The sequence below is a fragment of the Mizuhopecten yessoensis genome, unplaced genomic scaffold, assembly GCF_002113885.1.
Source record: "Mizuhopecten yessoensis strain PY_sf001 unplaced genomic scaffold, ASM211388v2 scaffold10809, whole genome shotgun sequence".
NCBI lineage: Eukaryota > Metazoa > Mollusca > Bivalvia > Pectinida > Pectinidae > Mizuhopecten > Mizuhopecten yessoensis.
This window is the reverse complement of record NW_018408732.1, coordinates 386,033-410,035: the sequence shown is the minus strand read 5'-3', so window position 1 is coordinate 410,035 and position 24,003 is coordinate 386,033. Positions and strand designations below refer to the sequence as shown.

Here is a 24,003-nt window from a genome sequence, read left to right as displayed (position 1 = left end):
CAGTATAGGGTGTGTACATACAGGGAGTGAGGTCGGGTGTATATAGGAGGGACTCACCATCACAAGATTTACAGCATTGGCCAGGTATCAGTATAGGGTGTGTACATACAGGGAGTGAGGTCGGGTGTATATAGGAGGGACTCACCATCACAAGATTTTCAGCATTGGCCAGGTATCTGTATAGGGTGTGAACATACAGGGAGTGAGGTCAGGGTGTATATAGGAGGGACTCACCATAACAAGATTTACAGCATTGGCCTGGTATCTGTATAGGGTGTGTACATACAGGGAGTGAGGTCAGGGAGTATATAGGAGGGACTCACCATCACAAGATCTACAGCATTGGCCAGGTATCTGTCTAGGGTGTGCAGATACAGGGAGTGAGGTCAGGGTGGATATAGGAGGGACTCACCATCACAAGATCTACAGCATTGGCCAGGTATCTGTGTAGGGTGTGTACATACAGGGAGTCAGGTCAGGGGGTATATAGGAGGGACTCACCATCACAATATTTACAGCATTGGCCAGGTATCTGAATAGGGTGTGTACATACAGGGAGTGGGGACAGGGTGTATATAGGAGGGACTCACCACCACAAGATTTACAGCATTGGCCAGGTATCTGTATAGGGTGTGTACAGGTCGGTTCAGTACAGATTGTTTCAGCACAGTTCTGAAGGCCTTGCTGCAATTAATAATATACTGGGTATTTATAGATATCACCACATTTCACATCATAACACTTCTGCATACATCACAGAATTTGATGTTTGATCTGTATTGCCACATAGAAATCTAACAGCGATAGCTTTGAATTATGAGATCATTAATCTGGAGTTATGTTTGTGACATCATTACTGTTACAGCCAGTAAGACAGCAATCCCCTGTGACAATACAACTGTTCCACCTAGTTAGACAGCAATCCCCTGTGACAATACAACTGTTACAGCCAGTAAGACAGCACTCCCCTGTGACAATACAACTGTTACAGCCAGTAAGACAGCACGCCCCTGTGACAATACAACTGTTACAGCCAGTAAGACAGCACGCCCCTGTGACAATACAACTGTTACAGCCAGTAAGACAGCCCCCCCCTGTGACAATACAACTGTTACAGCCAGTAAGACACCACTCCCCTGTGACAATACAACTGTTACAGCCAGTAAGACAGCCCCCCCCTGTGACAATACAACTGTTACAGCCAGTAAGACAGCCCCCCCCTGTGACAATACAACTGTTACAGCCAGTAAGACAGCCCTCCCCTGTGACAATACAACTGTTACAGCCAGTAAGACGGCACTCACAATGCTGCAGCAAGAAGGCCGATACTGGATCTTAGCTGTTCCTTTTATCGAAAAGTTAGCTTAAAACCTGACCTTTCTGACTTATGACCTTTTGACTATGGTACCTTGACCATGGCGTTGACAGGTCCGTACAATATTGCTTCAAAATGTTGCAGCACAATATTTACCGTGAAATTTTCAATTTTATCATCTGACCTTGACCTTATACCAAGGAGAAGTAGCATGACCTTAACAGCATTGCTTCATAACATTATTATATAATGTTTACCATCATGATATGAAATTTGACCTTCATATCTTCGATCATTATATGACCTTGACCTTTACACCTATGAGGCACCTAACATCAGTCTGAACAATATCACTTTATGATTTCAATTTTTTACCATTATAACCTTGACCTTAAAGTACGTTCTGACCTAATGCTATACAAAGGACCAAAATTATTTTAAACATCTATGGCCCTAGGAGAACTAATGTACAAAGGTTGTAAAATATCCATGCTGTACTTTTGGGAAAAAGTGAAAAAAAACTTCAATACTGAAATTAAAGACAACACCTGGTGAATATATTGTTCTTCAAATCCACAAAAAAAAGTGATGCTGCCCATTTAGGACCCAAAGGCAACCTGTGTGGGAAATTTAGGAAAGATCTGTCCTGTATCTTCTGAGAAAACCCGATAGAAATATTTAACTCTTCAATCCAAGATAGCAACCTGACAGCCATGTTGTTCTACAAATGAAGGAAATGTTGCACAACCAGGACTCGAGGGGAAATTTTGTACACATTTTGAGAGAGAAACATTCTCATTATATATACTAACAACTGGATTTGAAAAGCCCAACATCTGAAGTTGATGGGCTAACAATGCCTGGAAAGGATGGAATAACTAAATGAAATTAAAACAAAATGACAGATACAACCATACAGAACATTACCTGACAGGTACAAACTCTGCATACTGAAGGGGCCCAGGTGGATCCCTCGGGGCGTTCCTTTCCATTCTCATCCACACAACCTGCAATCATAAGGAAGTAAAAAAAGCCACAAAGAAATACTGGTGTTCAGAAAAAGAAATATCTAAAATGTACAAAGTGTCAGCTGTTTATTTCATTCCAAAAGAAATTTAATAAATATGTCACAAATGTTGTCGAGAAAATACTTAATTTTGATTAGCCAATGACATTTGTGGAAGCTGAGGGTAACACTTAATCAAAGAGTAACTACAAGACCTTTCTGTTCCTTCAGGGAAGACAACTCACCACTACACTCAATGATGTTTCCTGTGACTCCATTATACCACTCCTGGTGACAGTGGCCACAATTATTTGTCCTACACACAGCATCCACGATACCTACAACACAAGTGTGAGTAAATCTACAGATACAGGTAAAGCACATCAAAGACAAGATACTAACTCCACGGTACCTACAACACAAGTGTGAGTAAATCTACAGATAAAGGTAAAGCACATCAAAGACAGGATACTAACTGTAAGAACACATTTCATCTATATTTTCAGTAAAGAAAAATATATTTTGAACAATTAAACAAGAATTTTGTTTTTATGAACAAAAACATATGTCTCCCCTTATTAGCCAATAGAAAAATCTGGTTTAAAAATAACCAATAGAAAAATCTGGTATAAAAAATTAACAAAAGCCCATATCGCTTTATATAGTGGGGCACGAGACCCGAATTTAGAATTCGACACTCCTACTTCCCAAGATACATTAAAACTTCAGCAAGTTTGGTCAACGTAGGTGAAACTAGAACACTTGACAGGTCAGTAAGGGCCCCATCTTGTGGCAATATATTCCCCATAAGCATCAAGAAGCAATCTGCCCATGTAGCTGAGCTTGACGTTTAACATTTGGACTTCAAACAAAATATCCATTTTACATGTACTATGATGTGAGTCTTGTTTCCTTCCACTTCCATATTTGCTGGGCTTACAGAAATGTAAATACTGGTGCAAATTACTCATTTGTTAGCTTTGATTAGTTTTATTTCACCTTAAATACCTCCCCCAAATGACCTTGACCTTTAACCCAGTGACCCTGATCTTTGGTCAGTTGACTCAATCTTCAATTTCGACCAACTTTGCTTCATAATATCATAACAAAATGTTCATGAGTGAAAAATACAAAACTTGACCTTGACCTTGAACCTTTGGAACCTGTAACCTTGACCTTTGGTCAGTTGACTCCGTGTTAAGTTCTGAACAACTTTGCTTCATAATAACATACAAACAAGAGGCCCTATGGGCCTGAACTTCTCATCTGGTATTAATCTCACACTTGTAATCTTAAAAGTGGACTAAAATACAGCAACAGGCAGAATATCAGTGTTTGATTCATAAGAACCTATTAAAAGATTTAAACATATGACACCTGTGACCTTGAATGTCGAACAAGGACATTAGGTTGAACAGAGTTTAAAGTCTTCCAACCCAGCATGCTTTTGGCAAAATATCATAACCCTGGACCTATTGGTTATACAGAACAAGTCATTTAAAGATTAAAACATATAATGACCACTGTGACCTTGAATATGGGTGAAGGTCATTCTTTTTGACAAAATTGGTAGCCCTTTATCCCAGCCTGTTAATGACCAAATATCATCACCCTTGGCTTTTGGCTAATTTAGAAGAAGTCGTTAAAAGGTTTTAAAAATATTTGACCCCTGTGACCTTGAATATACGTTAAGGTCATTCATTTGAACAAACTTGATAGCCCTTTATCCCAGCATGATACTGGCCAAATATCATTATCCTAGGCCTCTTGGTTATTTAGAAGTTGTAATTCTTTTTTAAACATATTTGACCCCAGTGACCTTGAATATAGGTTAAGGTCATTCATTTGAACAAACTTGGTAGCCCTTCATCCTGGCATGATACTGGCCAAATATCATTATCCTAGGCTTCTTAGTTATTCAGAAGAAGTTGTATAAAGATTTTTTAAGACAATTGACCCCTGTGACCTTGAAAATGAACGAAGGTCATTCAGTTGAACAAATTGGGTAGCCCTTAATCACAGCATGCTAATGGCCAAATATCATCACCCTATGCCTCTTAGTTATTCCAAAGTTGTTGAAAGGTTTTTAACATATTTGTCCCCTGTGACCTTGAATATAAGTCAAGGTTATTCATTTGAACAAACTAGGTAGCCCTTCATCCCAGCATGCTACTGGCCAAATACCTTAAACCTAGGCCTCTTAGTTATTCAGAAGAAGTTTAAAGGTTTTAAACATATTTGACCCCTGTGACCTTGAATATAAGGCAAGGTCATTCATTTGAACAAACTTGGTAGCCCTTCATTCTGGCATGTTACTGGTCAAATATCATTATCCTAGGATTCTTAGTTATTCAGAAGAAGTTGTTATAAAGGTTTTTAACATATTTGACCCCTGTGACCTTGAATATCAGTCAAGGTCATTCATTTGAACAAAGTTGGTAAACCTTCATCCCAGCATGCTACTGGCCAAATATAATTATCCTAAGCCTCTTGGCTATTCAGGAGTTGTTTGAAGGTTTTTAACATATTTGACCCCTGTGACCTTGAATATCAGTCAAGGTCATTCATTTGAACAAAGTTGGTAATCCTTCATCCCAGCATGCTGCTGGCCAAATATAATTATCCTAAGCCTCTTGGTTATTCAGAAGTTGTTTAAAGGTTTTAAACATATTTGACCCCTGTGACCTTGAATATAAGTCAAGGTCATTCATTTAAACAAAGTTTGTATACCTTCATCCCAGCATGCTACTGGCCAAATATCATTATCCTAAGCCTCTTGGTTATTCAGGAGTTGTTTGAAGGTTTTAAACATATTTGACCCCTGTGACCTTGAATATAGGTCAAGGTCATTCATTTGAACAAACTTGGTAGCCCTTCATTCTGGCATGTTACTGGTCAAATATCATTATCCTAGGATTCTTAGTTATTCAGAAGAAGTTGTTATAAAGGTTTTTAACATATTTGACCCCTGTGACCTTGAATATCAGTCAAGGTCATTCATTTGAACAAACTTGGTATACCTTCATCCCAGCATGCTACTTGCCAAATATCATTATCCTAAGCCTCTTGGTTATTCAGGAGTTGTTTGAAGGTTTTAAACATATTTGACCCCTGTGACCTTGAATATAAGTCAAGGTCATTCATTCGAACAAACTTGGTAGCCCTTCATCACAGCATGCTACTGGCCAAATAGCATCATCCTAGGCCTTTTTGTTATTGAGAAGAAGTTGTTTAAAGGTTTTTAACATATTTGACCCCTGTGACCTTGAAAATAGATGAAGGTCATTCATTTAAACAAACTTGGTAGCCCTTCATTCTAGCATGTTACTGGCCAAATATAATTAGCCTAGGCCTCTTAGTTATTCAGAAGAAGTTGTATAAAGATTTTTTAAGACAATTGACCCCTGTGACCTTGAAAATGAACGAAGGTCATTCAGTTGAACAAACTTGGTAGCCCTTCATTCTAGCATGTTACTGGCCAAATATAATTAGCCTAGGCCTTTTAGTTATTCAGAAGAAGTTGTATAAAGTTTTTATAAGACAATTGACTCCTTTGACCTTGAAAATGGACGAAGGTCATTCATTTGAACAAACTTGGTAGCCCTTCATCCCCCCAGCATGCTACTAGCCAAAAATCATCACTCTGGGCATTTTGGTTATTCAGAAGTTGTTTAAAGTTTTTAACATATTTGACTCCTGTGACCTTGAGAATAGGTGAAGGTCATTTATTTGAACAAACTTCGTAGCCCTTCATCCTAGTTTGCTTCTGGCCAAATATCATCACCCTTCGCGCCAGGTGAGCTAAAAGTGTTCATCAGTAAAAAAAAATATCTGACCTTGAAATTGACCATGTGACCTTGACCCTAAGTCAGTTGACTCCTTGGCAAATTCCAACCAACTTTGCTTCATAATGTCATAACAAAATTTTCATCAATGAAAAGATATAAAATTTGACTTTGACCTTTGACCCAGTGACCTTGACATTTGGTCAATTGACTCCTTGTTTAATTCTGACCAACATTGCTTCAAAGTGTCAAAACGAAATGTTCACCAGGGAAAAGATACAAAATTAGACCTTGACCTTTGACCAAGTGACCATGATCTTTGGTTAGTTGATACCTTGTTTGATTGTGACGGACAGACGGATGATTTAGTACAGGGCAACCGCATCTTCGATGTGGGGCCCTAATAACATGGAAGTTATGCCGTGGACAAACTTCGGTATTAAAGTTAAACAAAGGCCCATAACTCTGTACATAGTGGGGCATACAATCTGTTTTCAGTGTGAGAAATTCCATTAACTCAAGATACATCAATATGGTAAGTATGGTCAACGTAGGTGAAATAACATAGAACTTATGCTATGGACAAACTTTGGTATTAAAATTAAACAAAGGGCCATAACTCTGTATACAGTGGGGCACGAGACCTAGTTCCAGTGCTCTGCACACCTTCTGTGGGTGATGCAGGTATACTTAAAGTTTGATTAAGATATCTTTAACATTTTGAAATTTACAGGCCGGTCAAGAATTTACTGAAAATGTGCACTTATTTGACCTTTGACCATGAGGTGAAGGTCACAGTGACCTAACTCCAGTGCACTGCACACCTCCTGTGGGTGATGGGCCCCAGACAAGTCTGATTAGAACGATCATGGTATATATATGACTATGGGATAGAGATCTCAACGGTTTCAGACTTATTATGTGGGTCCCAAGGGGTCGGGCGAGAACCCAGTGTAAAATATCATGACTGTTTATTTCTTTATGTCCATCAATTACATACAAGGTTATGGGATGAGGATCTGAACTGTTTCAAAGTAATGAGTAAAGTCCTTAGGGATGGAGCCAGACCCCACAGTTAATTCTAATATCATGATTGTGTTGGTATCTTTATTCCCAGCTATGGTATATATGGCTATGGGATGGAGATCTAAACAGTTTCAAATTTATTGCCCAGGATTTAAGTCCCAAGGGGTAGGGTGTGAACTCTAATATCTAATTTCTGATTGTGTTTGTATCTTTATGCCCAGCAATGGTACATGTGATTATGGAATGTGGATCTCAACCATTTCAAGGTTATGACCAAGGAAGTAAGTCGCTAGAGGTCGGGCCAGACCTTAGGTTCAATTCTAATATCATGATTGTGTTTAACTCTTTATACCCAGCATTTGTTTCTTTCAAAGTTATGACACACAAACTAAATCTCCAAGGGTGGGGCCGGACCACAGAGCTATCCTGAAAGCATTTGTCTCTATATATTCAGCAATGGCATATATGGTCCAAGTTAAAAATTTGGCCAAGTTAAAATACTTTTTTGCCCCGACCCTCAGACAGGAGGCAGTCCTTCAACTGTTACAATTTTGTAACTTAAACCATTGAAGAATGCTCCAAATACAGTTTTTATCCATCATTTAGTTCCAGAAAAGATGTGAAAATGATATTCATTTTACATAGTGTCCAAGTCATTTAACTATCTGGTGCTAGTGGAAATTTCCTTTTAGTTCAGAGGTAAGAGTGTATTACTGCAGAGTCTGGGGGTTTTGATCCCTATTGGAACACATTGTTTTCTCTACTTCCTTCCTATTACCACCTTACCTGGACACTGTCTGTCCCCGCACGTGTCCGGACAAGACACTGGCAATTGTCCAAACGGACAGGTGTTGTAGTAGTTAGTCACAAAACACAGCCTGTGGACAAAAAGTAATATCATCAAACTAGAATGCCTGCAAAAGCAGCAGGCAGAATCATACTGAATTCTGATTTTTGAATCTTTTACCCAGTCATATGAGAAACCTTTCCTAACTTTTAGAATTTAAGAGATCTGCAAATCAATTTCATGTGTAATGATTTATGATCTTCTCCCAGATCCTGTACTTATCCCTGATCTCTTAAAGCTGTAAAAATTGTACATTTTATCATACATCGTATCTTGACCATATGAAACACGAGCTTTAATGCTCAATATGTTAACAAGAACAAATAAGGCTATTTTTATTATTAAAGAGCATGCAGCTTATAATACTTCATGGATCACTCACATCCTGTCCTGCCAAAGAACATAAGTCCTCTTGAAATCTTAAATACACTTTCTGTACATATAAGTCACATCTTATCTACACAAGGACACACCATTATACCCTCAAAGTCTATCTTATTTCAACATACTTTATTGACAAAAATATACAGATAGATACTATACAAGTCCAGGTGATTAGACTCGACCAATTCAAGTCCTCTCCTTTACAAGCCTTTGATAATATTATTATCTTTCTGGTAAAAGGGAAGCAACTCCCATTGTATTAATGGATGACACTTACAGTAAGAGGCTTAGAGCATTTCAATTACATTTGAATTTCACTAAAACAATTTTAATATACATATTCTGTCTGACAAACTTTAAGGGATAAAGACTGTGAAGGTCCCATAGAGACAAAGGAAATATATATACTGTATGCCAGGAAAGTATCGTCCAGTCAAATATTTGCCCTGCAATGTTAAAAGCTCTATCTGCCCAGTATAAATGTCGCCATTCACATGTAAATATTATATAGGGTAAACTGTGTACTAATACTCTCTGTCATAATAAATTCACTCTTAATGCAGCGAGCGAAAAAAGCGAAAATCAAATCGCAGCGAAAATTTCTAGGTACTTCAATTACTGTAATTGAAATAACAAGCTATTCTTAAATAACAAGCTATTTTTTTTAAGGTGATGAAAAGTATGAGTTGCTTCAATATTTTAGATAAAATTTATATTTATCTAATATTCAGAGAGTAAGGTAATTGCATATTTGATTTATTGGTCTATTTTTCTAAATAAGCATTACAACAAATAAGCATTTAAATACCTAAATAATTTAAAATAGAACTAAAAAAAATCAAAGGATGATGGGGCCTGTAATTCTCATCTTTGGTGTTGGCAAACTATATTTAAAGGAGATTTGTTTATATGAGATAATCATGTCAGGCCACAACAGTCATATACAACTAGGATGTTTTACAGTCCTTCACACCTGCTAGCTCCAGAAAAATATCTTTATTTCAGGTATTGTAGTTCTTTAGAAATTACTAGAGGTTTTTGACACATCTGCATCAATATTGGGCAAGGCTATTAATTGGTCAATCAATTACCAAAGCTAACTACAGACCAAACATTTTCCTATCTATTGGTTCATAAAAAGTCGTATGAATATTTTAACACATTTGACCACTATGACTGTGACCTATACAAAAAGTTAAATCTTACCTGTGGTCCGAAGGGACTGGTAGCCAGAGCTTGTTCTCCAGGACACTGGAGGTTCTTGGTGTGTAGTCTGTCTGCTGCCTGTTTTGTATAGCCTCAATCTGAGCCACCTGGTTACCCCGGACGAACCAGCTGGACGAGTAGACCCAGCTTGGCAGCATAGTCACTACAGGACAGATCCGTGTAATAATTTGTAGGGATAAGTCATCCAGCTTCCCCAGCTCCACATCTGACCAGCGTTTGATGATCACATATGCAGGACCAAGATAGAAGTTGTTACACATTCGTTTATCAAAACCCACAGAGTCAAAGCCAAATACATCATAACCATTTCTGTCCAAACCATTACTACTGTAGCCGTATCTATTGTACCCAAAACGGTCAAACAGGTCCAAACGTTCTCCCTGTGTCCAGGTCCCATTACCAAGGAAACCATAGGGTGTCATTCCATTACGGTTAAATCCATACCTGTCATATCCATCCCTATCATAGCCAGCACTGTCTACCCCATCCAAATTGTACATATCGTAGTAAAAACCATACCGGTCAAAATCAATTGCATCATATCCATTCCTCTTGTACCCATGACGATCTAGTCCTAGGGTACTAAATATTCCACGCATATCTGGGTTACCACCACGGTCCATTGCTCGTTTGTTGAATCCATCCCTGTCATACCCCTCTCTGTCGTATCCATGGCGATCATACCCCTCACTGTCATAGCCAAAGAGAGGCACAGATGTGTTACACAAAGCCCCTTCTGACAGGGGGAGATAAGCCACACACATCTGTCCTTCTGAAGCCATCACATCATCAGGTGTGACATCAAATGGTACCATAGAAATATAGCGCAGTTTCTGTGGGTAGTTAAAGTAACCATTACCACCACGTTTCTGCCACTCAGACCAAAGCCTGTCTATAAATGCCATGTGAGAGAAAAACAGTGGATCGTAAGGTGCAAGCTCTGTCTGCATGTGACCACCAACCCAGGCCTGGAACTGGTTGGACATTACCTCTAATTGCAGGCGAAAGCTCTCATAACGTTGTCGACGCATCAGTAGCTCTACATCCACAGCATCAGGCAGACTGATTTTGGTGTTGAATTGTCTCCGCAGACATGGGGCCCAGAAGGGTGGGTGGTAGTCCTTAAAAGGGTGATTGCGTACACAACCTTCCAACGTCTCACCGTTACCCCCAAACATATTGGCTGCCCAGATAATGCTCTTCCTCATGTCGCCAACATCCACTGTCCAATCAAAGTAGGGGATTGTGAGACTGCAATCAATCTCCTGTAGCTCCTGCTCCACAAACTGTAAGAAATAGCGAAGCCAGGGCAGGAAGTGCTCCCCTCCCACGGCCTGTGGTCGGTGATCTGCGTACATCCTCGCAAGCGAGAACCAGCGTGAAGGATGACCAGTCTCCATGGCTAGATGTTTAATGGCTGCCTGGAATTTTTCCATCTCTTCTCGTGTCATATCACGAATCTCCTTCCTCTGGCGCACATTGACACAGTCGCAAATAACAGATCCACTTGGCAAACATGTGCATGTCTGGCAACCACGCCGAAACTTCTCGCCGAAACCATAGGTCATGTTGCCATGGCTACATCCACATGATTTTTCACACTGCGTGGTTTCACATCTCTGGCCTGGTACAAACTTTATGACTTCCTGACCTTTAACTTTTTCCAGATTCTGACATTGGTCCAGGGAAGCTGATCTACAGCTGTAGAGGTACGCCACAGTGACTCCTTGTGAGTTCAAGCCTCGTCGACTGTGTCCCTGACAGTTCATACCAGCCCTGCAACAAATAAGGTTTAAGAATACAAATACACATTTTTACAAAGTCTATAACAGTATATGTTATTGTGACATTTCAATACAGGATCATAGTATTTCTCATACAAACCGATCCATTGAACATTGCAGACTGCCAGGATTGCCGCCCCGATTTCATCTCCTCGTATTTTTATATATAGTCAAAGTGAAAACAATGTATCCTCATACTTAACCATGATGGAAAATTTGATGAAAATCAGAGAAGAAATGAAGACCAATGGCACTAGGTGGTCGGGTGGTGCAATTGATAACAAACTCACCTTTCAGCAAGGCAGCCAAGAATCAATTACCCAACCAGACATGAAAAGGTAGGGATCACCCACCCGACCACATTGGTTTTCTCCAGGTACTAGGGTGTCCTCCCACATTCAGACCCCCCCCGTGCACTAACATCCGGGCCAACAATATTGATTAATATAAGTTGCAATAACTTGTTTAATAATTATTGTATAATAAATAAAGTCTGTATTTATATATAATGGCACTGGGTAAGGAATAGACAAATTAGGATGGAGCTAAATGCAGCTCAACAGGACACCATACAACAGGAGTAAAGGCCTGCATAGAACCGTATCTCTGTATGTCCACCATAAAACGGTGGGGGTATAAGAACTGGTGTATATGATCTACTGTACACTGCCTACCTGTCATAGCCCTCACTGTCATATCCCTCCTCGTTGTAGTCAATGTTGCCGTCATAGTCTCCTATATCACTGTAACCCAGCAGGTTGAATCCTTCCTGATCTAAACCGTTTCTGTCATAACCAAAGCGATCAAACCCTTCCTTGTTGTAGCCGAAATGGTCAAAACCTGAATGAATGGGAATCGGATTATACAAATAGGTCATATATGGTTGAAGATTTTACCGTAGTTACCACGATCATGAAAATTCAACAAGATGACATTATCTTGATTTACTTCTGATTAATGATTAGATAATAAAGAGATTAAGAGAAAACAACTTTTTGTGATCGTAAAATCCATGGGAGTTTATCCACTAGACAAATTCTACATCACTGTTAGACAATCTCCTATGTGCCTTACACCACATACCCTGCCAGTCATAGCCTTTGGAGTTGTAGAGGTCATTGCCATTGTAGAATGAATTGTTGCGAGTCCTAGGTTCCCCTCGTCTGTTGAACCCCTTGATGTTGAAGCCATACCTTCATTACAAGACATATATAAAGTTCAAGGTAAAGGTACATTTTAACAGTTGTAATCACCAAGGAGACTTTTGAGTAATCTCCCTTCCTTATAGAACATGAAGCAACCAAAAGGATTTTTTCCAGCTTAGAGTAACTTTCCGTGTCAAGTTATGTATCTTTCAATGTCCCTTGTTTTTTCATAGGCTTTGCTGCCTATAAATTGGACTTCCTTTTTGATACTAGGCATTTATATTACCTGAATGGCAACCTTGGTAAAACCGTAGGCTTTGCAATGAAAAGCCCTGAGTTTGACCCTTGCCTTTTTTCTGTTTTCCTTTTTTTAATTTTTATATTCAAAAATTCAAATTTGGGACAACTATAGTTCTATAAAAAGCATCGCAACATGTGATTTTTATGAAATACTCCTTTTGAACAGGATTGAAATAAGCATTTCCAAAAAAGTGACTGGAAATAATAAAAGTTCACCTTGTTAATACCCTCAACATTCCAACCTTACAATGGTGAAATTAATGCTGAGGTCAAAATTAAAATAGTTAATACCCAACACAAGCTGTATCATACTTACTTATTGATCTCAAATTAGAACAGACATAATCAGTTATATCAGTTGAAAAATGTCATGTCAACGTCTTGTTTCTTTTTTAAGCAAAACACCTTAAAAATAAAGAAGTTCTTCCTTATAACCTACCTGTCATAGCCCTGAATGCCGTATCCAATGTTCCTATTTTTGAAATTGGGTAGTCTGTGACAGCATGCACCAATGGAGCAGCGTCCCCGACAGGCCTCTAGGGTTGGGAAGTTGTTAGCGTTTCCCCCACAGCCCATGTACACAAACTCCTCACAGGCCCGGGACTTGGGATTATAGTACCACCGTGACTCCTGTCCACATAGGGATCCTGAAACGTTAATTCCACGTTACCATTGTCTTGTCAAGTCTCCCTACTGAACTTTATTGTCATTTTCATTCCCCTTTACTGACATAGTGAGAAAAACATGAGAATAATGTTATTGAGGTGTGCACATTGACATGAATTACTTTCAAAACTCCAGCCCAGAACACTACAGAGATTTGCCACAAACGTTCATACCAGTCAGGAGAACAGGTATGTCAGCATGTGAACACCACTCACCAGTGTTGATGGGGAGACTACAGACATCTAGGGCTGGAAACTGACACAGGTGTCCGTCCCAGCCAGGTGGACAGGTACAGGTGATCAGCTGTGGCTCTGTCGGCCAAATAGAGGGGACACAACTCCCGCCATTCTGACATGGGTTCGGCTCACAGAAATCTGTAACAGAGTATCATCACATCATAAGAAGGTCTGAAAATAATTTTAGTTATATCAAATTATCTTTTAAGAAATATGTGAATAGAATATCTGGTATATAGATGGTTAAGATACAGAAGATGTTTTAGCATGACAGACATAAATGTACCTCTCTCTCCGTGACAGTCAACAATCTGGTCATCGTAGAACCAAACATCTCGACACTCTGTGCAGAAGTTGATGCGACAGGTAGCCTCTGGCCAGGAGGGACAGGAGGCCATTAGACAGGGGTTGGTCACACAGCTGGCTACAGTTGTCTCACAGGTACACGGTGTCAGGAAGGATTGTGTGTCGAAGCAGAAACGTGCGTCTGTGGCTGACAGAGTCCGTTCTGTGTTAGGGATGGGACTGGGCGCAAGGGCTGTAACAAAGGAGGTCATTACCAAAGTAACTTAACAATAATTTCATTGAGAAAGAAATAATTATTCTGAATAACTAGACCTAAATTTGCAGCTGTTCTCAAATGTCAATCCAGAAAATAACGTTGTATACTAATCCTGAAAAATTTGCCATTAGTACAGAGGGCAAACACGGTGAAATGTTAACTGCGACAAAAATTTCCTGGCACAAATTACTTTCCGATTTATACCAATTAATAGAGTTGATGATAGTTGAAAGTCCTTTTGCCTACCAGACACATCCTTGATCTGTGTGATCCAGAACTGCTCGGCCCAACTAATAGGGACGGGGTCCAGTGGGGGACACATGCGGGGGAAGGTCTTCAGAAATCCCTGGCCTTGCAGGGAAAGGATGTCCCAGATCTTGAGGCTCTGGGCTGTGGCGAAGGGACCTTTGTAGTAGTAGGAACACTCATTGGCATCAATTCCTCCTACTGTAAACCCATGCTTGTCGTAACCGTCTCTCGTCAAACCTGGCAAAAACAATTATAAAACAATCATTTTTAGTACACAAGTAATGCTGTAAACAGTATAAAATAATGTTGAATACCGTAACAATACAATAACTTTTAAGAGGATGGAGCAAACAGTGTCAATCAACAACAAGAAAGCTCCAGTAAACACCTTCTAGCATCAGTTCTACAATTTGAAACATTTCTGAGCATTTAAATCATACCTCTTCGGTTCAAACAGAAGTCGTTGTATCCATTGGTATGGTAATGTCCTGTTGTGTCTTCTTCATTATTGCGATTGAAGCCCTCCACATCATAACCATATTTGGTATAACCTTCACGATTCACACCAAATCTGTTATAACCACAACGATTAAAACCTTCTCTGTCATAGTTATCCCTGTTGAAACCTGCAGTACACAGAAAAGATAGAGTTACTGAGCAATATATAGTCTATCTATATCAATTTAAGCCTGACAATAAACTTGCCTACAAAAACTGAAAGGTTAAAATTAGAAGCAAAAGTCAAAATTCACTCACCGTCTTTGCCGTACCCATCTTGACTGAAGCCTCGACGATCAAATCCTGCTTCATAGCCTGGCAAATTTAGGTCAACTGTAACGGCCGGTATGTCTCCTCTATCAGGTTGTCTACCGAGTTCAGGGCCGGGATTCATTGTTACGTTACAGGGATTACCTTTAGAGGGTAAAGCATAGGTCACACACACTTCAGCTTCAAGGTCAAGGACACTACGGGCTGGAATGTTGAAGGGCACCATTGGAATGTTTCCGTAGCCTCCAGGGAACATGTTCTTGTTGTTACCTTTCTGCTGCCATTGCCAGTACAGCATATCTACAAATGCATGGACGGAATAGAAGATTGGATCATAGGGGGCCCCAGTGGTGAGCATGTCTCCGCCAATATAGCGATGGACGTAACTGAGGAAGGTCTCGAGGAACATGCTCATGCCTAGGAAGTTCTCGCTGCTGATTGCAATTGACAAATCTGCCAATGAAGGAATTGGGACAGACATATCAAACTTTCTCATGATGCAAGGACGCCATGACCCTGGCTGACCAAACGAATGGTCAGGCACGCAGCTGTCTACCTCTCCATTACCACCAAAGTAGTTTGGCTGCCAAATGATGGCATCAGCAAACCTGCCAGCATCTGTAGTGAAGTCAAAGTATGGTAATGTGATGGAGCAGTCAATTCTCTGTAGTTTTTGTTCCAGTCGTCGTAGGAAGATGCGGTGCCAGGGGAGGTAAAAGTGGCCTCCATTGGCCTGCATGCTGTGGGTCATATACAAATCCCGTAGTTTCTCCCATTCATTGCCAGGGCCAGTGAGGCGCAGCTGCTGGATAGCCGAATAAAACTTGACAAGCTCTTCTCGCGTCATGTCACGGATTTCCTTCCTCTCTGATACCACCTTACAACTGTAACACACAGGTAGAGACAAAGTAATGATAAGGGTGCTATTTTATACAGGAAACAAGTGAAACAGTCCCTGAAGGGAGAGCACTCTAAGTTACAAATATTTCAAAATCCTCACCAATACGCGACTATATATGCTTGTTACATTTCTCCTATCTGCCTTAGTCCTATCAATGGTTTTCTTAACCCTATCTTACTGACACCTGCCCTAGTTACATGATCCTCTCCGCTCAGCCTACCTGGTCCATGCTCTTAGTTATTCACACTCCATCCTTATTTACCCAGGTCCTGCAATGGTCATCAACCTCTACCCTAGCTTCAGTTGTGGTACCGCACAAGGCACCAAAAATAGCGTGCGCACACCGTGCATACATCGTTCACACACCGTCCGCACATCGTCCACACATGGTGCGCACAACTGTGCGATTTAGCAATCGTTCGCCCCGTTGTGCGCTTCTCTCCGCACAACTGTGCGATTTGGTATCATTTGTAGATCAAAATTACGGAATGACAAAAATACGGAAGGCTTGTGTGCGATAATGTACACTGTGTATATATCTGTAATTTCTCATCACAATAATCAAGATTATACAATTTCACCAGAGAGGTATAATACATTATTATATACGTCTCTGATTTCACAATGTATGTTACATTGTACACAGTATTACATGCACAGCGACCGTTAGGCTGTCAAGAATGGGTTTGACTCCAAGGTAACAGAACAGGTAAATAACAATTTGATGAGTGTCCGGAGTTTTACCTGACCAGTACCTGACACACAGAGTTGATAAGTTTGACCGTAATGAATAGTATTTGTTATTTGCATTCGTTTGCCTATAGCTCCCATTCACCTGGATTTTCACACCCCGGCCTACCCGACGAGTTACGTAAGTGCCCCAGGCGGGGGGGAAACTACGGTCCAGGTATATGTACAAAGTGGGATTGTGTTGTAATTTTACATGTGTCGATTAAGTTTGTTTAAAAACACAGAAAATACAATGTGTAAATATAAGAATGTATAGACAGAAACATACGAAAACATCAAGTTTATATGTTTAAACATGAAACCGTATATATTGTTGAGGCATTCCTCAATTTTCACCAACCACGATTGTTATCGCACAACGTCCGTCCATCGTGCGCAGATATGTGCGCCCATCGTGCACACGCCGTTCACACACCGTGCACACATCGTGCGCACACCGCACATCGTGTAACGTTGTGCGATCCCACAACTGTACCTGCATGTCCATTGGTCATCAACCTCTACCCTAGCTACCTGCATGTCCATTGGTCATCAACCTCTACCCTAGTTACCTGCATGTACATTGGTCATCAACCTCTACCCTAGTTACCTGACTGCTACACTAGTTGCATAACCCCTATCCTTAGTTACTAAACTCCTCCCTTAGTTACCTGCACGTCCATTGGCCATCAGCCTCACACATACAGTCCTGACAGCCCTGAGGGATCTTGTCTCCGGGTGAGTATGTCTGGCCATCATACATACACTTGTCAGAGGGCATCAGACAGTTAACCTCCTCGCACAGCTGGCCTGGGGCGAAGGCTGTTACCTCCAGCTGGTAACCCAGTCTCTCGTCACCATGGAGACTTCGACAATCACCAATACTCAGGATCTACAGACCATACAAAACTAGTAGTAGAAATCTTATCATAGTTAATGTGAGAGAATTGTGTTATTTGTTGTGGTGAATATTCCAGTCAAATCTTAAATAAATTTACACATCACTAATAATACGTACATGTTATTCATCGGCGTTGCTTGGGTCTCAATACATTGCCACTGTTGTGGACATTGTGGTAGTATAAGTTAAACTGATCATTTTTGATGGCCTGCTGCATTTTAATATAGTGGTCACAATTGTACTGGGGTAATTTGTTGTTCTATAATTTTTATACATTTCACTGTATATATATATAAAAGGGGTTGTCATGGTAACATGTCTGTTGTTGCTATGTACCTCACACTTTGACTCCTCCCCTTGTTCTCCTTCTATAAGTGCGTCAACGTCTGTCTTGAATCTCCTGAAGCAGCAGGCACCCGTCATGGCCACACTTCGGCATTGTTCTATTGTCTCATAATTGTTGACGTTTCCACCACATCCTGGTCATTTAATTTTAAAATCATTATAAGGCCTTACATAGTGTTGTCTCTCCTATTCATTGCAATTGAACAGCTTTAAATATACTAGTACATACGGATTCAGATGTCTTTAGATTGTGCCATGTGTTATTTTGTTGTTGTGTACTAGTAAACAGAGAAAGTATCATGAATATTTGTTTGAATATTTTTATTTACTTGATTTACATTGTGAAAGTGTTTGGACAAAATTTGACCAATGAATCACAAACTTTGAGAATAACTACACAACTATACCTGAGTAGTTAAAAGGGAGACAATCCTCAGTGAATCTGTCATAGAAGTATCGGATCACAGTGTTGTTACCATCACAGCAACCCATCTCCAGGGGCCACACACAGGGGTTCTGTCGCACCTCACATGTGGGGCCATCAAAGGGGGCCATACAATCACAGTGGTAGCCATCCATCCCCACATCCACACAGGATCCCTGGTTCTTACAGGGGGAGTCTGTACAGGGGGCTGTAACAAACATAGTTATATATAGGGCTGGCTCTCACCTCTGATCGGGGAGTGACATTATGTGACATGTTTGTATACCATCCTATGGTGACATATGATATATAAAAACACAGTTGTGGACCTCAATTTCATTTGATCAATGATTAAAGTTTTGTTCGGAGCAATGCTTTGACCTACAGAAATATCAATCATTTACATCATGGTCTGAGCAATGCTCTGACTTCAACCTCCATGAATATTGCTCAGAAAGGTCTGTTTATCATTAAGAGACCTCTTCTTAAGTCCATAATTGTATATTCTAACACGATTCATTTGCAACACGTGTTTTGATTGGATACGGACCATGTTCTAATCTGGGATATAATCATGATCAATCGTGTTAAGCTCCTCCTATCGCACTTAAGCCACACCCCGTTTCTAACAAAAACAAGATGGCGTCAAGTTCGCCTCTTAGCGAAATGCCGCTGATAAGACTAGTAGGCAACAGAACAGAAACGACTGATGAAATGCATTTGTTGAATGAATTAAAAAGTAAAAAGTACACATTCCTTGTTCTTACCTCCATTTATTACTGAAACGTTCGTTCCATCCGTGTGAAGGCATCTATTTAGATCCGAAATCAAATGAAACATTTCACATGTGTCGTATGCATTTACACAAAACTCTTCACAAATCTACCGATTTTGTCGATAAGCACAGATTGGTATGCATACTGACATGGAAATGTAAGAACTTGGTCAATATTAATCCAAATGTGTCTTATAAACTTTGGTAACAGAACGTTCACGAACAATCCAAATATTCCGCCTCGTCAACATACAGATCGAGCTCTCGCCAGTATGGGCGGGGCAAATGACCGACATTTGTAAGCTTCTTTCCGATTGGTCAGTCCGCTGCAGAATGACACATCGCCAATTCAGGTCACAAAGTATTTTACTACATACTTTTGTCCAAGGAAATACAATGTTTCTAAACATATTAGCGTAGTATATTTGTTAAGGTGTGTTAGAATGGGGATAGTACGTTATAGCCACTCAAAACAACGTACTATCCCCTAAATGCAACACAGGGCTGTATTCAGTGTATCTAGAAATACCTCCATGTATGATTACATACCTGTACAATTGGCCATATCAAGTCGAGGTGAGCAAGATGGCTGTCCTTTCTGAAAACACATCAAATAAAAGAAAAGTCAGTATCTAATGCAAACATTCAGTGAAGGAATATTGTAGGAACTTGTTCGCAGGGATTTTATCACATTGTGATAAAACATCTATTACATTGTAAATCATATAATTAATACATTTCTATTACTTATGTAATATTTTACTTTTTTTATTAACAGAAATATTACCATCACAAATAAAATGTATATTACCTGTACAATTACAAACATTCTCTGTCAATAAGATTTTAAATGAAGCATTTGTTAGTTTTTATTTTGCATTAATATGATCTGTGTATAGGTTTGTGAGACTATAAAAACCCTGGTGATATGTAGGCTTTGTAATAAAGCTAACTCGAGATTTATACCCAGATTTTATGTAAGATTATGCCAATAATAAAGTTCAAAAGAAATGGATACCTATAATTTGTAATACAGCTCCATGTGATGATGGGAAATCAATTTTGCTTTATTTTAACATAGAGAATAGTCATACGGTAAAAATGTTTAAGTGTCAGATTAAATTCATGAACCATAACCATCTCTCCAACTAGTCTGGTGTTATCCGACGTTATCAAAACCACATAACTGGAACACTTGTTACATAAATTAAGCAAACAAATTAGCTGAACATTTTTGTGTGCTGTATAGTAAACCTGACAAAAATAAACCAGACTCATCATTTCAGCCTTATAAAATAGAGCTACCCACTCGGGGAAATTCCATAAAGCTTTCTGATGGTTATAGCCAGCCCAATCAGAGCCCTTCTTCACAGACAGTTTCTCATACTGGTAAAGATACATGTACTTCATCGTGTTAAATATTTTGCATGTGCTCTATAAATTTTAAGGGGAATCTACTAAAGATATATTTACTGTGATTATTACCTATGTTAGTATTAAAATATAATGCAAAACAATATTAATGCATTTTTTGTTTCAAAAAATCAAATATTCTTTTACTATGTGGAAAGATAGTCAGGCAGTTTTATCCAAATTCCAGCTGTTTCAAATCTTACGATTTAGCACACAAAAAACACAAATCCCCACCAAATATAAGGTGGTTTATTGAGATCTTATCGGAGTAGCTGTAACTCCATTAGTTAGAAATGGGAGTTATGAACATCCAAATGACATCAGGTTAGCAGCATGAGTTCTTACATCTCACAGAGGGAAACATCCCCTGTACCGAGGTAGAACGGGCAGACACACACCAAAGACATTACACTGATACAATTTCATCTCCTAATGGTTCGTAAGATTTTTTCTGGGTTTCTTTTCCATATTAATTGACTGTATTCTTGATGAGTATTAAGACACCTGTCCACCAAGATGTATAGTCTCAGCTATAAGGGCAGGCAGGTTGTGTTGGTCCTGAGGCCTCAGTGATCCAGTCACTAAAGTTTCATTTCCTGGGGAGAATGTTGCTTGTCCCCATTCAACTGTCTTTAAGTAATTATTTTCAAAGGAAATTTGAAAAAAAACATCTCTATTCTAAGTAAACTTTTTGAATATGACTCAAAATTAGACTTCCAGCTACCTCATGCTGTTTGTGATTAATTCTGGAAGAGAAAGATTGGTTTGGTTTGGTTTTATTTTGTTTAACGTCCTATAAACAGCTCAGGTCATTTAGTCAACAATGACTGTCAGTTTGCTCTAGATGTTGAATGTCATTTACCAGAATCAAAGAAGTTTTAATAAATCCATAGATACCATCAGTTTTATAGATAAGTGCCAGAAAAATCTAATAGCTAAAAGACCTCGAAAAGGCTCATCATAAGTAGATGTAGAGATATCATTCTGACAAATAACTATCTTTTGGTATGTATGTGGCTATTATTAATAAAAGGTAAAAGATATATGTTAAGGATTTATGCATTGACTCCATACAATGAGCAAGGTAAAACCTTGGTACCCTTGATTTGAAAGGATGGTTTGGTGGCGCAGTGGTTAGGACATTTGCCAAGTTCCTTAAGATGGCAGTTTTGAGTCAGCGTCTGACAATCTAGGATCACTAACCCTCCACCACTGGGTCGAGTGGTCAAGGCGTCTGACCATCTACAATCACTAGCCCTCTACCACTGGGTCGTTTGTTTAGTTTAAACTTTCTTTTATTCAAGTATTTCAATTATATACATATATATGCAATATATAAATATATATATATAACATTTTGTAACAAAACACAAAATAGGAACTAGAAACAAGTGTCTTAGACACTTATGTAAATCTATCACCTTATCATAATCTGCAAAATATATTCAGGATGGACAGCATATTGTCTCCAATGAAAAATACATACAATAATACAATCAGTGACAATAGCTTAAACAAGGAGAAAGAAAAGGATATAATTAATGGTGAAGGGTTTTGGTTGTTAATGGGTTTTACTTGTTCTTAAATACGTACAATTCGGCTTTAAGCACATACATATTTATGAAATATTAAATCAATAGGAAAACCTGTTTGTTTTTAATATATAATCTTGGACAGCTAGGAAGATAACCTTATTTTCTTGTAATGGCAATGTCATGTTCCCAAACAGTAGAATATCTGTGGTAATATTATAAGGCAAAGAATATAAATACTGTCTTCTTATGTCATCATATCTGGTACATTCTAAAAGAAAGTGAGCAGTGTTTTCAACTTGACCGCATACACATAGCGGAGATTGAACAATATTTTTACCAAATAACCGACTGTTTAAGGAACTGCATTCCATTCGTAGACGAGCATGGTATATTTGACCCTTACGGGTTCCAAAAGTGTAGTGGATTGGTACTTTTCTACCTAACTGTTTATCAAGGTATGATTTTATAGCAGAAACAGACGAATTTGATCTAACATCAGATGGTAGTTTAATTGGAGTGACACATGTATGGTCTGAGTTCCTTGTATCATATCTATGTCCCTCCGAAACTGTGTGAGGAACAAGATTATACAAATATTGAGGCGTATATTGGTAAAACATTCTATGAAATTGAAGAATTTTTCGATTTTTGTCTAATAATCAAATAATCTCGTCCATCTTGCTTCATTGAACAATTTGTCAATACTTGTTAGTTTTGTCGCGCCAATTACTATCCGAGCAGCTTCAACATTGAGGTTTTCAAGGGTTTTTTCCGGTTATTTTGGAATATTTCCCCATACTATATCACCATTTTCGAGAAGTGGTCTTATAAAAGAGAAATTATATAGTTTGCAAAGTTTGTCTATCTAATTGGAATTTCAAAGATCTCATTATATTAATTTTAAAGGAGGCTTTGACAATGATATAATTAACTTGATCTAGCCAACGACCATCTCCAGAATAGTACACACCAAGGTGCTTGTGAGAGGATACATTATTTATTGGAAAGTTGTTCATATGTAGAGGATATGGTCGTTTGTTTGATCCCTGGTGGAGGCATGCTTCTATATATCTACATCAGTATCTTTTTCTGAACACACCAATATACTGTAATTATAACAGCTATAACTCTTTCCTATTTATTTCATTTTTTACAATGGTCCTTTTCTACCGAAACAGCACTTGTCCATAGCTCATTGCCTGTCCAAGACTTCAGACGATTACTAGGAGTGTTACATGTAAAGTTTCCCCATATTTCCAGGAGAGCCCAAGACTAATAATCTATCTCCTTCACAGGAAGGTAGATCCAGGAATACTCTGTTTTAGAATTTAACAACTTGGCATCTGTCTGTACACACAAAAATAGATTTATGGTCATCCCTACTCATTGATAAACAGAGGCAATATTAGCCAAACATCACTTACTATCAGTATAATCACCTTAGATACACTATAAGATAGGGAAACACCCTGCTGCTCCAGTCAAACTAGCACACACTACTCGACACATATTTCTCATGATTTCAGCAAATATATATAACTTTACATGATCAGGAGCTGACAATGCTCCTAAAGAGGTCCTACTGGTCTCCATGGCAGGGAAGCTACCTGAGGATGCAGATGCAGAGTGATGGGGTGGACACTATACTGAGAAGTAAAGCATTATTGAAATTGGGGGGGG

The 24,003-nt window shown here is 39.1% G+C and overlaps 1 protein-coding gene across 1 annotated transcript in view; it reads right to left on the bottom strand.

The window, feature by feature from the left end:
- LOC110462590 overlaps window positions 1-24,003 on the bottom strand; it is a 129,938-nt gene that overhangs the window by 62,423 nt on the left and 43,512 nt on the right. Inside the window, exons 7-23 of the mRNA XM_021516601.1 lie at window positions 19,925-19,973; window positions 18,584-18,808; window positions 18,168-18,310; window positions 17,602-17,822; window positions 15,289-16,184; window positions 14,973-15,158; window positions 14,530-14,769; window positions 14,008-14,259; window positions 13,701-13,859; window positions 13,259-13,466; window positions 12,458-12,567; window positions 12,049-12,214; window positions 9,570-11,366; window positions 7,919-8,010; window positions 2,567-2,659; window positions 2,243-2,322; window positions 591-684 (exon numbers count right to left, since the gene is read on the bottom strand). Coding sequence (XP_021372276.1) covers window positions 591-684; window positions 2,243-2,322; window positions 2,567-2,659; window positions 7,919-8,010; window positions 9,570-11,366; window positions 12,049-12,214; window positions 12,458-12,567; window positions 13,259-13,466; window positions 13,701-13,859; window positions 14,008-14,259; window positions 14,530-14,769; window positions 14,973-15,158; window positions 15,289-16,184; window positions 17,602-17,822; window positions 18,168-18,310; window positions 18,584-18,808; window positions 19,925-19,973 — 5,011 coding nt within the window. The remainder of the gene's footprint in view (window positions 1-590; window positions 685-2,242; window positions 2,323-2,566; window positions 2,660-7,918; window positions 8,011-9,569; window positions 11,367-12,048; window positions 12,215-12,457; window positions 12,568-13,258; window positions 13,467-13,700; window positions 13,860-14,007; window positions 14,260-14,529; window positions 14,770-14,972; window positions 15,159-15,288; window positions 16,185-17,601; window positions 17,823-18,167; window positions 18,311-18,583; window positions 18,809-19,924; window positions 19,974-24,003) is intronic.